This window comes from Macrotis lagotis, chromosome 1 (genome assembly GCF_037893015.1).
Source record: "Macrotis lagotis isolate mMagLag1 chromosome 1, bilby.v1.9.chrom.fasta, whole genome shotgun sequence".
In the NCBI taxonomy this organism is placed as follows: Eukaryota; Metazoa; Chordata; class Mammalia; order Peramelemorphia; family Peramelidae; genus Macrotis; species Macrotis lagotis.
In genome coordinates, this window is record NC_133658.1 from 599,903,268 (window position 1) to 599,922,803 (window position 19,536).

General features: G+C 38.2%; 1 protein-coding gene across 1 annotated transcript; it reads right to left on the reverse strand.

Moving 5' to 3' along the window:
* Positions 1-355: 355 nt before the first annotated feature.
* PROC (protein C, inactivator of coagulation factors Va and VIIIa) lies at positions 356-18,224 on the reverse strand. Its single transcript, XM_074214934.1, has 9 exons — positions 18,146-18,224; positions 17,046-17,132; positions 14,455-14,615; positions 13,248-13,272; positions 12,559-12,669; positions 11,064-11,204; positions 8,582-8,694; positions 6,689-6,806; positions 356-1,981 (listed from the first exon to the last, which is right to left on the reverse strand). Exons 1-9 carry the CDS (start codon positions 18,189-18,191, stop codon positions 1,380-1,382), a joined length of 1,404 nt encoding a protein of 467 aa, XP_074071035.1. The 5' UTR covers positions 18,192-18,224; the 3' UTR covers positions 356-1,379.
* Positions 18,225-19,536: the final 1,312 nt, after the last annotated feature.

Genomic DNA, 19,536 nt, shown 5'->3' on the forward strand with positions numbered 1-19,536 from the left:
TGTTTGCCTCCATTTCCTCATCTGTAATGAACCGGGAAAGTAAATGGCAAACCACTCCATTGTCTCTGCCAAGAAAATCCCAAATAGGGTCATGAAGAGTCAGATGTGACCAAAATGATTGAATAACAATAAAAATATATTTATTAAGTCCTTTAAGATTCAACACAAATGTCATTTCTTGCAGGAGGTCTTTTTCCTATCTCCCCAACTTCTAGTGTCTTCTCTTCTGAAGTTGCCTCCAGTCTATTCTATGTCTCTTGCATGTAACAAATGTGTGTGTGTGTGTGTGTGTGTGTGTGTGTGTATATATATATATATATATATATATATATATATATATATATATACTACTTCCCTCATTAAAATGTGAGCTTTTTAAAGGTAGTGACTACTAACCTTCAGCACAGTTGGCACTTAATCAGCTCTTAATAAATGCTTGCTTAGTTGATTGATAGAGCCAGGATTTGAACCCAAGTCCTTTGACTCAAATCCAGAGGGACCTTTTTTAAAATAAATAATAATTATATCTAAATGTATTTGACTCTATTGAAGTTAAATATAAGAGATTCCCTTAAACTAGTTGTCAATTTGTAATTATTTATATGCTCTAGTCATCAGATTTAGAACTCAAAGGGACTTTAGAAATCATCGAGGTCAGTCCAATCATTTTACAGATAAGGAAGTAAAATAATTTGCCCTCTCTCAAGTGGGTAGTCATTTGTAGAGCCCAAGATTAAAATCTAGGTCATCCAAACACCAAATCCAGTCCTCCTCACAACACATCATTCTGTTTTCAATGAATAAAGCATTTATTTAGTTTAATTAATAATGTTTATATTATCTGACTATCCTCCAGTCACTGTGCTGAGTGTTGGGGATACAAAGAAAGGTGTAAACCAAAAAGTCCCTGCTCTCAAGGAGCTTACATCCTAAGAAAGGGCTCCTCGGGAGGTGACAGAATGCAAATAAATAGGGACAATAAGATATATGTAGAATAAAGAATAACAGGAAGGACATCTTGAAATGGAAGACACTTATGAACAAAAGGCTCAGAAACCCTCCCCTACTACTGCCCCTGCAGCAGGTGCCATTTTATTTGAAACTTGAAGGAAATCCAGGGATGTCAAGAGGAAAAAGAAAGGAGGGAGAAAATTCCAGGCAGGTCAAAGGCACCACTTGGAAATATTCCATGTGTAGGTAGATGCCATATTTGCCATGACTAGATGATAAAGGTGATGAGAGATAGGTCCATGTCTTCTACTCTATTGGGTACCTCCTCTCTATCTATCCTATCTATCTATCCCATCACAGCCTAAGGAAAAAATGAGGTCATGGGCAAGTTTTGCTCTCTGTTTAATGACAGCAGACAGCTCTGTATCTCACTTGAGTCTCTGAATACCACTCAGACCTGCCAACTCACTTTTTAAGGGTTCCTTTTCTTTGATGTGGTGGTGGATCCAGTCAAGATACTGGCTGACTTTGGTGTAGATGCCAAAGTTATTCAGTCGCCCACAACCCTCTCCCCAGCTCACCAGACCCACTAGGAACCAGGTTCCCTGGAATTCGGTGACCATGGGCCCCCCACTGTCCCCCTCGCAAGCATCTTGCTTGTTGCCCAAGACCCCTGCACAGAGCATGTTCTCTGAGATGCTGTTTTGCATAGCTTGGGAGCACTCAGCATGAGAGGCTAGGGGGATTTTGATGAACCTAAGGATAAAGGTACGGTTCCTAGACTCTTCAAACTGGCGGCCCCAACCTGTTACCACTGTGTCCCTCCCCACCTTCATGAGCTCTCGATGGGCCAAGCCCAGGTTGGGAAGACAGATGGGTAGGATGAACTTGGAGAAGGCAACGGGCTTGTCCAGGTAGAGCAGTGCAATGTCATTGTCTGAGGTCTTTTTGGTATAGTTTGGGTGCAGGATAGCTTCCTGGATGTTAAAATCCATCTCTGACTTCTCATACCTCCGAATGTCGTATTCACCTGGCAAGAGATAGGGAGGTAAGGAAGAGGAGGAGGAGGAGGAGCAGGAGGAGGAAGAGAGAGAGAGAGAGAGAGAGAGAGAGAGAGAGAGAGAGAGAGAGAGAGAGAGAGAAATGGGAAGTCAGGAACTGTTCTTCCACCTGACTCCTTTTGACTATGCCCACATAGAGACATATACAAGCAAGCTCTCAATACAAAAGGATTAGGTTTAGGATTTCTATCCTATATATCTTGGCTGTAGCTTGACATAGTGAGAAAAGTTCTGGATTTACCATTTGAAGGCCAGGGTTTCAATCCAGACTGCTATTTACTAGCTGTATGACCTTGGGCAATTCAATTATGCTCCATGTCTCTCAACTTTCTCTACTGGGAAAAATGAATCTAGGCCTAGACGGTCAAAGCAAAAAAAGAAATGGATTCCCCGAACTAAAATTGCCTTAAATTGTCATTATCTATGTTGAATCATATTTTTATTTAGTTTGTTAAACATTTCCCAATTACACTCTGATTCCTGCCCTAAATGCTTTGTGGTTTGTATGCTGCCCACAAGTAGTGAGTTTGACACCTCTGAATAATTTCTTGTGCTCCTTCAACCTTTCACTCTTTCAAACAAGTAGTGGATAGAGTAATGAACCTGAAATCAGTAAAAGCTGAGTTCAAATCCAGACTCAAGCAATTCCTAATTCTTTAACTTGGAAAAAAAATCACCCCTTTCTGCCTCAGTTTCCTCATTTGCAAATGGGGATAGTAATAATAACCCTCTTGGGGTTATTATAGGAGGGGAAATGATATTTGTAAAAGAATTTAGAAATCTCAGTTATATATAAATGCTAGTTATTATGAAAGTCTCCATAAGCATATATAGAGGGTCAACCTTATATTTAGGCTAAGTAGGTGTTCCATTAATTCATTCAACAAGCATTTATGAAGCATCTATCATACATGCTAGGTATCTGAGGTAGAAAGACAGACAGAGAAAACACCCTTTCCCTCCAGAAGTTTCCATTATGTTGGGCAGGGAAGAATATATCCACATATAAGTAAATATAAAATATTGTATAAAATATATGTTATAATATATATATGCATATATTTAAAGTAGAAATACAAGGAAATACAAAATATAGTTGCAGGAGAATGCTAACAATTAGAATAGGGTTGGAGATCAAGATGAGCTCTGCATAGGAGGGAATACTTGAGCTGAGCCTTGAAGGAATCTGGGGAATTCAAGAGACAAAACATAAGTGTATATCAGGATAAGGCACAGCCTGCATGAAGACAAAGGGTTAGTACATCAAATAGGAGGAATCCAGATGGACTGATTTAAATTGTGATGGGGAAGCCCATGACAGTGCATAAAAACACATCATAAATGATATATTTATTTGCGTGAAGATGGCATCTCCCAAAGTGTACTCTGTAGAATCCTCTTATTTTACATAATGAGATTAAAACTTTTCTGGGAGAATTTCAATCTTAACAATATTTTCTCCTGCTATATGGAACAATTTATTTATATGAAAATATACTTAGATTTCCCTAAGCCCACTTTACGTAGCTGGCATCCCAATCTTCTAGACCTATGAGTCAATAAACAAATTCCAAAACTCAAAATGGAGCTTAACAAATTAATAAGGGCTGCACTAAATCATTATCATTATAGACTCTTTTAAAAGTTAAATATCCTTAAGAAGTTAACACAGTCACAAATCAATAACATCTTAGTGGGGCAGCTAGGTGACACAGTGGTTAGAGCACCGGTCCTGGAGTAAGGAGGATCTGAGTTCAAATGTGACTTCAGGAACTTAATAACTGCCTTGCTGTGTGACCTTGGACAAATCATTTAACCCCATTGCCTTGAAGAAACCTAAAATAATTCATATCTTATTGAGAATGAAGTTATCAAATTTTTGACATCAGCACATTAGGAAATAGGAATCCTGATGGGGAGGGGGCTAAGAATATAATTTTATAACATGCGATGTCCTCTCTCCAGGGAGGGCAGGCATAAGAGGCCCACTAAGCACCTGGATGGAGCAATACCAAGAACCAAGTTCAAAGGAAAAAACTGTAAATGATCATGAACTTCTATAGCAGCTATTGTCTTAAGGGTATTTTTTGACATTAATTTATATTCTGTCTTGTATTGATAATTTCTTTATGATGTTATGCCTCATCTCCCAAATTTAAACCATTAGTCTCCTCAAGGCCAGGGGCTGATTCTAATTTGATTATCTTTCTAGTACCCAGAGAACTCAGCAGGGAATCACATGAATAATGGGAGTTCAATAAGTGTTTGGTTGACACATTTGGCATCCTGGAGCTGAAATGTACTTGATGCCATTACTTCATCTCCCCCTCCTTTTCCTGCAGGGTAAACTTTGATTCAAGGAATTCAAAGGATGAAAGGAATGAATCACTCCCACAAGTCCTCACTTTCTGTGCCTGCTCTGGGCTGTAATTGAAAGAATGATTAATGTAGAATCAGGAACCCTGGGTTCCAATCCCTGGTCTGCCAATATTGCCTGGGAGGCACCAGATAAATCACTGAGCCTCTCTGAGCCTATTAAAGGAAGCTGTTGTTCTAGATCATTCTTTTTTTTTAAGGTGGACAAATAATTTTATTTCGTGCATGCTAGATCATTCTTTATGGTCCCTTGGTATAACTCTAAATCAGATCATCCTTCCTCTTCCCATGTTTAGCAATAGCAAGAGCTCAGTAAAATTCTCCCAAAAGGCTAGAATACAGATTAGCATTCTCCTTATAGATGATCTGAATTATAGCAGATTTGGACAGTGAGTCCAAATGAAAAGACACTGAGTCATAGATTAAAAACCTAAGAGCTCAAGTTCATTTCCTTGATTTTTTTAAGGTGAGGAAACTGAGGTCTAAAGAGATTAAAGTGAATTCCCATTCTGCATCCATAGCTGCAGAGTCAGGACTAGATCTGAGTTCTCTTGACATCCAGTCTGGTTAATTCTCTTATTTCACCCATAGGAATTATTAAGTCCTTTTATATTGAAACTTTCCTTTGTTTTCATATTTTCAGGCAGTATCCCCATCCTCCCCCATCCCCATGGACCCTTCCTCCCCTATGGGGAGACCTCCATTCTCTAATGGTAGAAAGAATGCTAGCTTGGGAGGCAGAAAACTTGGGTTCAAATTCCAGCTCTGACACATACAACCTCTGACTCTCAGTTTCCTAATCTGTAAAATGAGAGGGTTGGACTCAATGACCTCTCAAGTTCTTCCTAGTTCTAAGTTCATGATGCTATGTGCTACTTGCAGTATAGTGAAAAGGGTCCCAGAATTTGAATCCAAAGATCTGGATTTGAATTCTGGTTCCTTGGACTAGCCACTCCCTTCTCTGGGTCTTAAAATAAAGGGGGTAATATCTAAAGACTTTAGATGATATCAAAAGTCCCTTGCAGCTCTATCTCCAAGACAGAGTTCGATCCCTTGGGGGATTGGTGGAAGGACTGTTCCCACTGTCATCATCCTAAACTCATGTTAGTTTAGCTTCTCATATTTGACAAAGCTGTTCTGATGTTTACAATAGTCCTTTGAAGGAGGTAGTGCAATGACTACTTGTTTCCCTTTTAACTGAAGAGGAAACTGAGATACACAAAGAGTTTAAGTAATTTGATCAAATGTACATGGAGCATTAAAACCAAGGATTTAGCAATAAAGAAATCATTCATCACACTGAAGAAAGTAGTTTCAATCATGTTGATGAGGATGAAATTCAGACTTTAGGGGGATGAAATGTGACCACAAGTGAGGAAATGAAGGCAATAACTATAGATATTTTTAGCTGAAAAATGGAAACCTGATAGAGCATTCCACCACCTCAATATTCAATATTTCAACATAAGAAATTATATACATGCCATTTTACAGGAGGAACCTAGATCTTTAAAAAACGATTTAGTTACCTCAGGTCACAAAGCTAGTAAATGGCAGCCAGAACTAGAATCTAGATTTTTTTGACTTCAGTCTGTTTCCCTTTTTCTTGTACCACAGTGATAATAGGTAATAGTACAAACCAGTTATATGGATAGTAAATGCTATAAAATTCAGACACCTTATACTCATTAAGTTCTATATTCTTCCCTTATGTCACACTATTTCATAGAGGAAGATACTGCTAGAAGACACTTGTTTATCTAGACAAGGTGACATCTGGACACCATAGAGGTAACTAGGGCAAAGTCAGGAGTACAAAGATGGTTTCATGTCCTGCTTATTGCCTCTGGAAACTCAGTGGGATAATGTGACTCAGATTCAGTCACTCTTCCTTGATGAACTGCTAGCCTTGGTCTGGATCCTTATGAATCCTTTTCAAGGCTGGACTACTTCTTCAAAGTCAGTTGGCCATTTCTACAGAATTAAGCAATCCATGGAAACTCAAACCATTGCTGCTTCCTTTCTCTCAATTCCAATAAAAATAGAAATAATTCGGATTCCCAGGAAAAATCTCAGAAAAAATGGCTTGAGCAGTTGACTGACTTTGGAGCCATAGGGTCACAGGGATACCAAAGTTTCTAAAAACTCATGTAGAATCCTAGAAGTAAGTGAAGAAACCTGGAATAATCCCTTAAATAACAGATATTCTGGTGGAACATAATTGAATATTTCCCAATGTCTCCCATCCCCCAAGCCTGCCTTCACCACCACAAGCAGAGAGGCATGTGTGATTTCCTTACCAAGTCTTACTTTAAGGTATTTTGGATGTTCCACACAGTGGGCTGCAGTCAGTACCCAGGAAGAATAAATAAGGACACCCCCACACTTTAACTTTGACCTGGAGTCCAACAGTATCACCTGAAACAAAGAGTTCATTAAAACTCAGAGATGGAAAAATGCTAGAAATGATTTACCAACTCATTTGGCAAATGAGATAAACTGAGGCTGTTTTTGTCTTTGAAGAATATGTTCAGCTTTGTTGAGTACTTGATTTGAGAGTGAAATTCAGTTTACCTTGATTTTTAGGCTCTTACATTGTAGTTCTGATATGCCTCATCTTTGACAGGTGATGTGATTCTTCTTGGTTGCTTACAAAACAGTCTACTTGTCCTTATAATCCTGGAGTGTGATGATAATGTGTTTGGGGAGGTTGAATTTGGGATTGGCCCCTTTGGGCTTCATCTGAATTTTTTAAGTTGTTTGTTCCTTTTTTAAAAAATTTTTGGACATATTCTTATATTCTTTCCTTTTAGGGGGCATTAATAATTTAACACTTAGGATGTCACATTGAGTTTTGTTACACTCACCTACATGCATTACTTTTGTTTGTAAAAACTTCAATTCATTTTTCTAGATGAGTAGTTTTGAAACTTGTTCACTCTGTCCTCTAGAATAATTATTTCTGTTTCTCAGTGAATCAAATGCTTTAATGCACTTAATGGATATTTCTAAGTTGTTAAATTTATTAATTTTGTCTTCATCTTTTTAAAAACTTAATCTTTGGGGCGGCTAGGTGGCGCAGTGGATAAAGCACCGGCCCTGGAGTCAGGAGTACCTGGGTTCAAATCCGGTCTCAGACACTTAATAATTACCTAGCTGTGTGGCCTTGGGCAAGCCACTTAGCTCCATTTGCCTTGCAAAAAAACCTAAAAAAAAAAAACTTAATCTTTGATAATTTTGCTAATTTCACTTATTTATCTTCTTCAGTGTATTTATTATTCACATTGATATGTCTTGAGATAGTTCCACTTGAATTTCTGGGGGTTGTCATTGATGCTTATAAATTACTCTAGAGAGGTGAGATTTATCAATCTCCTCTCTCCATCCTTGACTCAAATTTTGAAATACCTTCTGGCATCTCTCTCTAGATCATCACCATGAGTTCAATCTATTCTAAACTGAAATCATGAAGTCACCAGGCAGAAGAAGATAACTCTTATCTCTATAGGTATCATGCTTGAGTACTTATTTTATTCATATTGACCTTGTAGATTATTATACAAGGTGTTATACAGGTGTACTAATTGCTATAGTGATCAGAGACCAGGACCCTGAAGCCATGAGTTCAAATCCATCTTTAATTGCTAGGTGACCTTGGACACACCATTCCAACCTGTCTGCCCTTTTCCTGGTTTGTAAAATGGAGATGATAGAACTTACTTTCCAGAATTGTTATGAGGATAAAAGTAGATATTTTTTTAGGGTTTTTTTTTGCAAGGCAAATGGGGTTAAGTGGCTTGCCCAAGGCCACACAGCTAGGTAATTATTAAGTGTCTGAGACCGGATTTGAACCCAGGTACTCCTGACTCCAGGGCCGGTGCTTTATCCACTGCGCCACCTAGCCGCCCCAAAAGTAGATATTAATTTTAAAACTGAGATAACATTTATAAAGTTCTTTGCAAACCTTAAAGTACAATTTAATTGCTAATGAGAATAAGAAATGCTAGTAGTGGGAGGAGGAGGAGGAAGAGTAGAAGTAATAGCAGCAGCAGCAGTTGTAGTAGTAGTAGTAGTAGTAGTAGTAGTAGTAGTAGTAGTAGTAGTAGTAGTATGGTTAAAAACTTGAGAAATTTTTGAATGAATCAATAAACGAAGATTGTTATAATCTTGAATGAAGACATGTTCCTTCTTACCTGCCATGGACTGTCACCTTTGTTGGCTGGACTCCCACCTGAAATTCGAATTTGTAGTTCTTCAAAATTTGGCACTGGGTAATTTACTTTTGGTTTCCCACATGGAAAATTTGCTAGAAAATAAAGGGACAATGTTAGTGAGAAATCAAATAGGCAACCTATTCTGTCTCAGATTAGCAACATTCAGCCAGATTAAAATCCTTCCATCTATCACAGTCACCTCCTTCCTACAAATTTACTTAGCCGTGTGACCTCAGGTAAATTATATACTCTACTTCCTCCTTTGAATTAGGGGTCTCTCTAAAGACCTTTCAACTACAGCAGGTGTGGAGAACCTTTTTACTGCCAAGGGTCATTTGGATATTTATAACATCATATAAAATAATGAACTTAAAAATTACCCTGCCATATTTGGTCAAACATTTAATTAATTCTCTCCTAAAAAGCTCCTAGAATTATTGAATTTCAAGTCCTGTCTGCAGTTACTGTGACAACACCAGACCAAATGATTTCACTGGCCTTATACTGCCCACTGACCAGAGTTGGTTGATTCCCAGATTTGATAATAAATAATTTGAAATAAATGGGAGCAACAACTCACCCAATCTCCAGTGGTGGGATTCAGCCAGTTTGCACATTGGTTCTACTGAACCAATACCAATTTTCTGTTGAGTTTGGCGAACCAGTTGTTAAAATGGCACTTGTAATCAGGGTTCTCTCTAAGGTGAGTGCCTGGGCAGCTGCCCAAAGTGGAAATCACACATTTACATTCCATACTCCTTTTTAACATTCATCTGCACAGCATTTTCTAAGCATCCATAGTCCATCCACAGGTGAAAAATAATTGATAGAACTATGTTTGTAATTTTTATTTATGAATTTCTTAAAACTCATTTACCTTTTTTTTGCAAGGCAAATGGGGTTAGGTGACTTGCCCAAGGCCACACAGCTAGGTAATTATTAAGTGTTTGAAGTCAGATTTGAACCCAGATACTGCTGACTCCAGAGCCAGTGTTCTATCCACTGTGCCACCTAGCCACCCCTAAACTCATTATACCTTTGATGAAATACTACATTTTAATTCCCTTGTTTTTGTTACTTCATTAAACAAGCATATAACATAAAGAGAAAATGTGTCAAACAACCAGGGTGTGACAAGTTGTCATTTGTTTCTGCTTTGTATTATGCCCAAAATTTCCCCATGATATTATGAGCATGTTGGTGTTCTCTGAACAGTAAAACCCAAAGGAAGCTAGGACACAGTGAACCAATAGAAATATAGATTTCAAGGATTATTTCAAGGAGGAAAGGAGAAAGAAAGAAAAGGTAAAAAGAAAGGATGGGAGAATTTTTCTTTAAGGAGTGGTAATGGGGATAGGAATGAAAACCCAGACTAGAAGGTAGGAGAGAAGGTGTGAATCAACTTGTGACTAAAGAGCAAGCTATTTACTGAATGATTGAATCTCATAGAAGAATCAAACCCACACTTTGGCCTCACTGACATCAGATCATAATGAAATGACACTAATAATTGGAAAGAGGGAAGGGAGGGAGGGAACAAGGGAGGGAGGGAGGAAAAAAATAGTGTTTTTTTTAAAAATCTATTTTGTGCTAAGTACTATGTTAAGTGCTTTACAAATGTTATCTCATTTGAGCTTTTATGATCATTGAGATTTGATAATTTCAAATTCCAAACTCTTTTAGATAAGAGGAAAAGGATTCACGTAGCTCCTGTTATGAAGTAGGGGACCCAAGGCACTTGATGGGATCCTTCAGGTTTGACCTTAAGGACAAGCAAAGTAAGAGTCTACTTGATTCTACTCAATCTCCTACCAAAATTTCTCTTGCTTTCTATCTTTGATACCTCAGATTCCACTGTTAGAACTCCCCCCACCATCTTTTCACTTATAAGACATTTTACAAGAGTGAGGATGTCCCTAGGGGATGAGTACATATTAATCCAGGGGTCCCTTACCCCTTTGGAACCCTGGTGAAGCCTGTGATCTCCTTAGAAAAATGTTACTTACAGTCATAATTGACAGAAACATTAAATTTCAGTTAGTGTTAGTACATTTTTTTCCCATTTAAGTTCAGGAACATCTTTTAAACTATTATGGAGACTTATAAACCCAGGTTAATAATTCCTGCCTCAAGTCATTATGGACCATCACTTTATCATGGATGATTTGACAGTCAGTTGAGAGGAAGTTCCTGAAGAAATGGAACCTAAGAAAGGCACCCAAGGAAGATGTAGGCCAGAACAAGGAGAAAAGAAGTAGGATTATGCCAAAGGCAAACACTTCACTAACTTCTTATATACTTTATTTGTGACATATTCATATGACATATTCATATGATAGTGTAGCAGAAAATTATAGTTAGTTCTCCCATGATTCACATATCATGATCTAGTTCTGCCTAGGTCTTGTGAAAGGCACTGGCTATTTTGTTCCCCCATTCCCATTTCTGGCTCTCTACTCACCAATAGGTTTACACTCCATAGGGTTATCCGTCTCCTGATATCCAGGGGCACAGCCGCAATAACGTAGCTCTTGCTTGAGATCCTCATTGCAGTAGTGATCACAGCCACCATTGTTTACAGAGCAGCTAGTATAGTTTACCTCTTGGATGGGAATGAGAACAAGACATTAATCAATGAGTTTGGAGGTTTCCAGCACTCAGAAGTGGGAGTGGTTTATGAAGGGGAAAAGAGAGAGGTTTTTACTTTCTAATCTCCAATCCTGAACTATCCCTGAGGGGATATGTTGACAATAGATTATGATGACACTGATGAATACAGTGTCATACAAATGGAAAATATCTTTCCAGTGTTGGTCCTCCTATGATGCTAGGGGGGGAATCCTATGCCTAGGAAAGAATCTAATTCTCAGTCTAATTCAATGAACATTATGTAGCAGATTGAATACTGGTCCTAGAATCAAAGAAGCTGAGTTTAAATCCTACCTCAGTTACTTATTATCCATGTGACTTAGGGGCAATTTTCTTAACCTTCCTCAATCTCAGTTTCTTCATCTGTAAAAATGAGGGGGTTGGGATAAGTAGCATCTGAGCTTCCTCCTAGCTCTAGGTAGAAGTTCTTAGCTTGGGTTCCATTGACAGTCCCACATGAATAGATGTCAGGAGGTCTTTGAATTATTTTCTTTAGAGTCTAATTGAAATTGAGCATTTCTTTAATTATTTTAAAACAGTATTCTTAGAAGGGATCTTTAGACTTCACTAGATTGTCAAAGGGGATCATAAAACAAAAAAGATTAAGAATCCCTGTGGTAAGACTGTGATCCTATGAAAGCTCTTACTTCTCAATACAACAAGCACCAGGAAGTTGAATATGGAGTCAGAGTCCTGAATCCTAGTTCTTCTACCTGTGAGACCTCAAACAATTCACCTCACCTCTCTCAGTTTTTTAATCTGTAAAATGAGATTTCAGTAGACTTATAAGATCAGCTAAATTCTATGATCTTTTCCTATACTTATTAAGCATCTACTGTATTATCATGGGATCCAAGACAAATAGTTCTTGTCCTCAACAAATTTACATTCTATCTAGCCACTCATCAATCTTCATCACTAATATAAAGTCTGTACTCTGGTCAAGCTTGTTGCCCGCCCCCCCCACTTCAGGTCTTGCTCATTCCTGTTTCAGCTCATTGTCCCTCACCCCTGCCCCTTTTCCCCCTGTAGTGCTTCCCTATCTCCAACATGTTCACTGATTTTCTATCAAACTCTACCACTGTCACAATCCCATCTCTGAAATATCAGAGGAAGGCAGGCAGGATTTACTTAGAAAGAGCCATTGTCCCTGAGAAGAAATTGAAACTTAATCAAAGGAGTACTTGGGGTGAAAAAGGACTAAACTCCCTCTCCTATTGGGAGTTCCAAGTTCTACTGAGTAAATGCTACTTTGACCTAATTGCAAGGGGTCAAGAAAAGAAATCAAATATAAGCTTCTGAGTTACCATGCCCGCAAAGGCGTCCTTCCCAGCCTTTGTTGCAGATGCACTGAAAACTACCAATACCGTCAATACAGGTCCCATTATGGCAGGGATGGGGATTACACTGGTCTCCATCTGGAAGATATTTAGAGGATGGGAGTTGGGAGAATAATGAGGTGGGGCAGATTATTCATAAAACAGCCAGTCTTTTCTTTATCCTCCCAGGTTTGGCCAGTTTCCTAATATTTGATTTAATCCTGATAGGCTTGGCACAGTTTAGAGAAATAGTGTGTGTGCGTGCACACACACACACACACACACACACACACACACACACACACACACACAAAATACCCAAGATTTTAAAGCTGTTCCAGAGAGGGCTAGTTGTCAAGGCTCTTTGCAGATCTAAAACATGGTGTGAATGTGACTAAGGAGTGTTTTCCTTAAGGATAGAAAATGGGCTGGGTTCCTCTGGAGCCAAAAAACTCTGTGTACATCCTTTTGGTTTAATGGACCAGATATAGTCACAGAATCAGATATTCTGAGGATAGTAACAGTTCTCCAAAAGTCATGAAGTCTACTTCCCATTTCCAGATTGTGGTTTGTCCTAATTTTTCTTAAAAATTAAAGAAAACAAATCAGGCAAAACTGAGGAAGAATACAAAAGAAATGAAATATGCAAAAATCACAATAGAAAATTTGATACTCACCCACATACTTTGACCAGAAAGCTAACTGTGAAGGGAGAAATACAAATTTTAGTGGAAGGTTAGGGGATCAAGACGAATGCAGCAAAAATAGATTAACCTATTTGTCTTTCAGTCCTGGTTTCTTTCCAGAATAGCTTTATTTTGCATATCTGCCTTCAGGCCCAGAATAAGTCAAAAGACTAAGCAGAGCAAGTAAGTTCTCCTTTGCCTCAATTTTTCCATTCTGTAAAAAGGGGCTGTCTAGACCCCATCCAAGAACAATGGAGACATTTGGGACCTGTGTCACCTTCTGCTCAAATTCTAGACCCCAGTCTTTAGGTTTTGCCCTAGGGATCTTCATAAACTTACCATAGGGGTACATTAGAAGCAGTTAATGCTAGTACTAGAATCAGGAAGACCTGAACTCAAATCCTACCTTGGACACCTTAGGCAAGTCACTTCACTTCTTCTTGCCTCAGAATCAAATAAGATTATTTGTGTAAAGTGCTTCATCCAGGGCCTAGCACTTAGTAGGTGTTTAATAACTGCTTGCTCCTTTCGGATATCTAGCCATTCTCTTCCTCCTTCTTCCAAGATTCCAACCAATGCCTTCATTTCTGGTCCTTTCTAATCAGTCAGATTGTCCTGAAGACTCTCCCTTCTCAACATTCCCTCTTCCCTTTTCTCCAGAAAGGAAACCAAAAGGAAGTTGGGACATAGTGAACCAACAGAAATATAGATTTCAAGGTTTATCTTATCATCCATTTCAGAAGCCATGGAAGTAGAAGAAAAAGAATTAGAAAAGGTAGAATGAGTTTGGTTCTGTATATGCTTCAACATTGGCTGCTATGGTCATGTGGCTGCTTTCGCTCCATAAGGATACATTTGCTTATTGTAAGAGATATAACATAATCTAGTTTTGTATAACTCTTCTATTATTCTAGGAAATACCTGATGAGGAATTTGAACTCAAATCTTCTTGACTTCTTGACTACAATTCTATCTACTGTTCCATCCAGTTTCCTCTGGAGAAGAAGGAATGAGAGCATTAACAACTAGAGTAATCAGAATAGAGTTCTGTGTAGGAAGAAGCACCTGTGCTGGGTTCAGCATAGCATCCTCTCATCATCTAATTTGATTCTGAGCTAGATTCCTTCCTCATCTCAGAAGCTCTTGTAGTGAGTGTTCATCTTTGGAGGATCTAGTATATATTTCAGTCCCAACTTACTACTTCTTCACGAGTTGTAAAAATCTCCTGGACTTCTTCCAGTTCACAACTCTCCTCAATGCATTCCCGCTCCAGATTGCCAGGTTTAATCTCTTCCAGAAATGAATTAGCTCGCTTCTGAATCTTCAGGATTTGGTTGGCTTTCTTGCTACTGGAGAACACTGAAGAAAGCAAGAGGGGGTGGATGTAGTATGGATAGCACAAGTAGGAGAAGAGGCTGTGTAAGCCAATAATTGAATCTTGGCATTGAAGTCAGGGCTTTCACCACTCTGCAGGATTGTAAGGTGAGGGCTGGGGTGGGGGGCGCAGGGTGATACCTGTCTAGGAACACCCAAAACTGGCATCAGCAATTGTGAAGTCTACAAAAGTTCCTTTGGTCTCCCACAACATTTCCAGTTTCCCTTTTTGGAATCCTCTTCCCTTTCCTGGGATGGACCCGAAACCACCCTTTTAGTAACCAGTATCCTTTTAATTTCTTTCCTCTGTCCCCAAAATATCAGAGGGAGGAGGTATCAAAGTAGTATCCTTATTCTCTCCTAAATTTTTCAGTATGTATACTTCAGTTTCCTAATTAGAGGTAAACTTTATTCATGGGTGAGACTATAATAACTTCAACATTCAAATTCACTAAAAATTTATTTAGCATCTTCTCTAAATAAAGCTGCGTGTTAGGTGTAGGGAAAGCCAAATATTTAAAAAAGACTGTCTGCCCTCAGAGTGCACTTAGTCTAGAAGAGGCTAAGACAGCAACAGAAATATCACTTGATAAGTGCATTAGACAACCATAAAACAGACTGCTATATGAAGTCTGCCTTCTCAATGAGAGAGAATTTGGAACTCAAAATTAAAAAAAAATAATGTTAAAATTATTTTTACATGTAATTGGGAAAAATATTAAATTTTTATTATTTTTTAAAATCATGTAGTATTTTATTAAGGAGAATCTGTAATGCCAAACAAGAGTTTGAATTTTATTTGCTAGGCAATAGGGAGTCAATGAAGTTGTTGAGAAGGGAGTGACATGATCAAATCTATGAACAAAGAAGACCATTTTGGCAGCATCTTGATGATAGGTTGGGGCAGGAAGAGTAGAGGCAAAATGATCTATCAAGATAAGAGACTACTATAATAGTTCAGGAAAATAGTAACAAATAACCATATTAAGGTGTCCTGTACATCTTTGTGCCTTCATAATGCCTAGTACATAGTGGGTGCTCAATAATGATATAAAAAGAGGAAGTAGAAGGAATGATAGAAGAAAAGGGCAGCAAGTAAATTTGATCTAATGTCACAAAGTAAATCAGTTGAGAAGGGAAATCAGAAGTATGAAGAAAAATCAAAAGGAAAGCACGACCTTGATTACTCAATGAATCAGTAAGTGTTTATTGAGTACCTATTACATGCTTAGGGAAGCTAGGTGGCATAGTGAATAGAGGACTGGGCTTGGATTCAGGAATCAGGAAAACTGTAATTCAAATCTGGCCTCAGATATTTACTAGCTATGCGACCCTGTCCAAGTTACTTAATACTATTTGCCTCAGTTTCCTCATCTGTAAAGTGAGCAGGAAAAGAAAATAGCAAGCCATTCTAATATCTTTGCCAAGAAAACCCCAAATGAAGTCACAAAAAGTTGAACATGACTAAAATGACTCGACAACAACTGCTTGCTCACATCTGTGTTAGATATGTTGATAGTATAGTATAGCCTAGTGTAATTCGAAATATGCTCCCTGAATTCAGGAAATTTGCAATCTAGTTGAGGAGACCCTTGGAACTGCAGCAAATAATCTAAGAGAATAAGTAAATAAATGTTCAGAGACCAGCTAGTCCAGCCCCCTCATTTTAAAGATAAACTAGGACTGTATCTCAGAAGCTTTGAGTCGAAAGGGACCTGAGAGAACATTGAATCTAATCTCCATGCCGAAGTGGGAATGCCCTCTACTTTCAGCTGGAGCTTCCTAGTCCCATGATAATATCCTGTACCCACCAAATAGTCTTTTCCCCACTCATTCATCTTCTGTGATACATTTTGCAAGGACTAGAACTCAGGTATCCAGCTTCCCATTCCAGTGTTCTTTCCTCTATACTCTCTTGTTTTTCTAGGCAGTTAACTTCACATTTATCCATAAGCAATCATTTATCAAGTGTCTACTATGTTGCAGTGATAGGTGCTAAAGATACAAAGACAAAAATTAACCAGGCCTTAGAAAGGAGTTCATAGTCTTTAACAGAGGGCCTAAGAATTAAAGACTATCCAAAAGTGGGTAGCCAGAAGTGGATTGGCTGCCTCAGAAGACCATGAATTCTCCATCACTAGAGGCCTTCAACACAAGTTAGAGAGTCACCTCTCAGGACTGGAGAGAAGATTCTTGTCTAGGAAGGGACTGGCTCATTATCTGATGAATATCCTTCCGACTCTGACTCTGGGAATTGATTTGGAAGCATAAAGCATGGTACAAATGCAAAGGACTAAAATTATTATTCATCATTATCATTACCACCTTCATCATCATAATATACCAGGGAATTTGTGTTATTGCATATGTTTACTTCTGTATCTGTTTGTGGGATGGTAATCTGTCGCCCCTTACCTGAGTTGGCATGTCCACCAAGTGAATACCAGGAGGCCATAAACACCAAAAAGCTCACAAGTCGCCACATTTTGGAAGAACTGAAACCTGGCAAAAAGGAGGAGTTACAAAAGTTCCCCTCTCTCCTACAAACCTTTCTATTCCCAACCATTCCTCCTAAAAGAGTCATTGAGGAACAGATGTCATAACCCAAGTGGTCAAAATTCAGAATTAGTTAACTGGATGGAAGAACTGTTCCTATGATGTGGCATTGAGGTGATGGCCTTCAGCCAGTTCTTTGAAGGTTCCTGGTTTACCAGGCCATGACTCAGATCGCTGGAGTAAATGAAACTCTTGCTTTAAAAGAATGAGATTCAAAAAAGATGCAAAATAGTCAGCCCTGTCCTTGTCCCAACAGTAAACAAATTGAGTTAGGGGATTGCCCCCTCCCTTTGCTGTACATACCCCTAAAGTAGTATTTTCACTTTTCTGACTTCTTTTACCTCTTCCTGTTTTAAAAGTGGGGAAAGGTAAAGGAAGACCACTATATGGTGAGGTGGAGAGAGAGCAGCAATTTTTAGGTAAGGAACCAGGCAACTTTGGCCCCACTCTGGCCCCTTCCCACTATCCACTATTTACCCATACAGGAATAGCTCTGTCCAGGAAACCATGGATCCTAGTCTTAGGTTTAAGTGTCTTTGTGCCTTGGGGCTTTTTCTAGGTCTTTTACACTCCATGGGAAAAGAGTTAAAATCCTAATAGAATCTATGACAAAGTAGGAATAATGACATTTGGTTCCTTTTTATACCATTATTGTAGAAGTGTCAACAAACCACTTAGTCCAATTCATTCTATGAACCTCATTTTATTTCCCAACTGTGTCCTCCTTCATTTCAAAAGCTGGATGATTTCCTTGATCCAGGTAGGTTTCAAACCCAGCCTATGAAGATCACAAGAATATTGCACTTCCATCTCATCATATTTACTTCTATATTACTCTCTTATCCTTTGGCTCACTTCCTTTCCATCCCTCTCTTTCCCCCACTTATGCTTTCCTTTCTATGTTTTGCATTTCACATATCCTACTTTAAAGGGTTAGAAATCATTTGGGAAAAACTTACAGATGTGGGCAGTGGAGGTCTGACAGTATGGTCTTCTTGTCGCCATGATAGCCTCAGCTACCTTAGTTAATCCATAACCTCAAATATTTGCTCATCACTGTTGCACTAAGGTCTTCCTTTCCACAGATAAACAAAAGGACATTGACATTACTAAACTCATGCTAATTGGATTGGACCTTTTATTTTATACATACCTTTTATACATACATATAGTATGAATATATGTATGTATGTAGGAAGATATGTATGTATGTATGTATCTATCATCTATATAGCTAACTATCTCTCTAGTACTTAATAGAGTAACATAAGGTCTTACACACTTTTCAGCATTTTATAAATAACTTTTGAATTGAAATGAAGAGACTTTGGCTCCTATTCTAGCTTTACCCTAATTAATCCTATGATCCTGGACAAATCATTTAATTTCTCCTGATCATTAATTAATTAATCTCTTCTGAGTTGTTTCTCTAAAATGAGTGAATTCATTATCACCACTATTTTTTTTGTTTGTGTTTTTAGGGTTTTTTGCAAGGCAATGGGGTTAAGTGGCTTGCCCAAGGCCACACAGCTAGGTAATTATTAAGTGTCTGAGACCAGATTTGAACCCAGCTACTCCTGACTCCAAGGCTGGTGCTTTATCCCATTATCACCACTATTATCAAATTGTACTCTAAAAGTTAACTATAGCAATAGGAGAAGAAAAAGAAACTGAAGGAATTAGAATAGGCAATAGGGAAACAGAACTCTCACTCTGCAGATGATATGATGATACACCTAGAGAATCCTGGTGAATCAACTAAAAATACTTGAAATAATTAACAACTCTAGGAAACTTGTAGAATATGAATTAGGAACACTTGCACAACTTAATTCAGCAGATTATTGGAAGAAATGCATTTAGAAAACCTTAAAGTATTGTAGAAATGTTAGTTACTGTAGGGGCAGCTAAGTGGCACAATAGATAGAGTTCTGGGCCCCAAATCAGGAATTCAAATCCAACCTCTTGACACTTCCTAGCTATCCTGGGTCAGTTACTTAACCTCCATCTGCCTCAATTTCTTGCAGGCAAGGGGGTCAGGAAGCACAATTATACAATATCTACTGTGCTAGGAACTGTGCTAAATGTTTTACATATATCTCATTTGATGTTTTGTAAATCTTAAAACTATATAAATATTTTAACATTTATGTTATAATAAACACATATGCATAATATAAAACATATAAGTATTTTAACATTCTTCTCTTCTTTTTCTAAAGGCTTAGCTAAATAACACAGTGCCTGTCATATAATAGGTATTTAATAAATGTTTATTGATTATTGATTAATTAGGATCATATAGAAACCTTGTTGAAACAAGTCATTAACCTACTGCTGTTTCTTCATA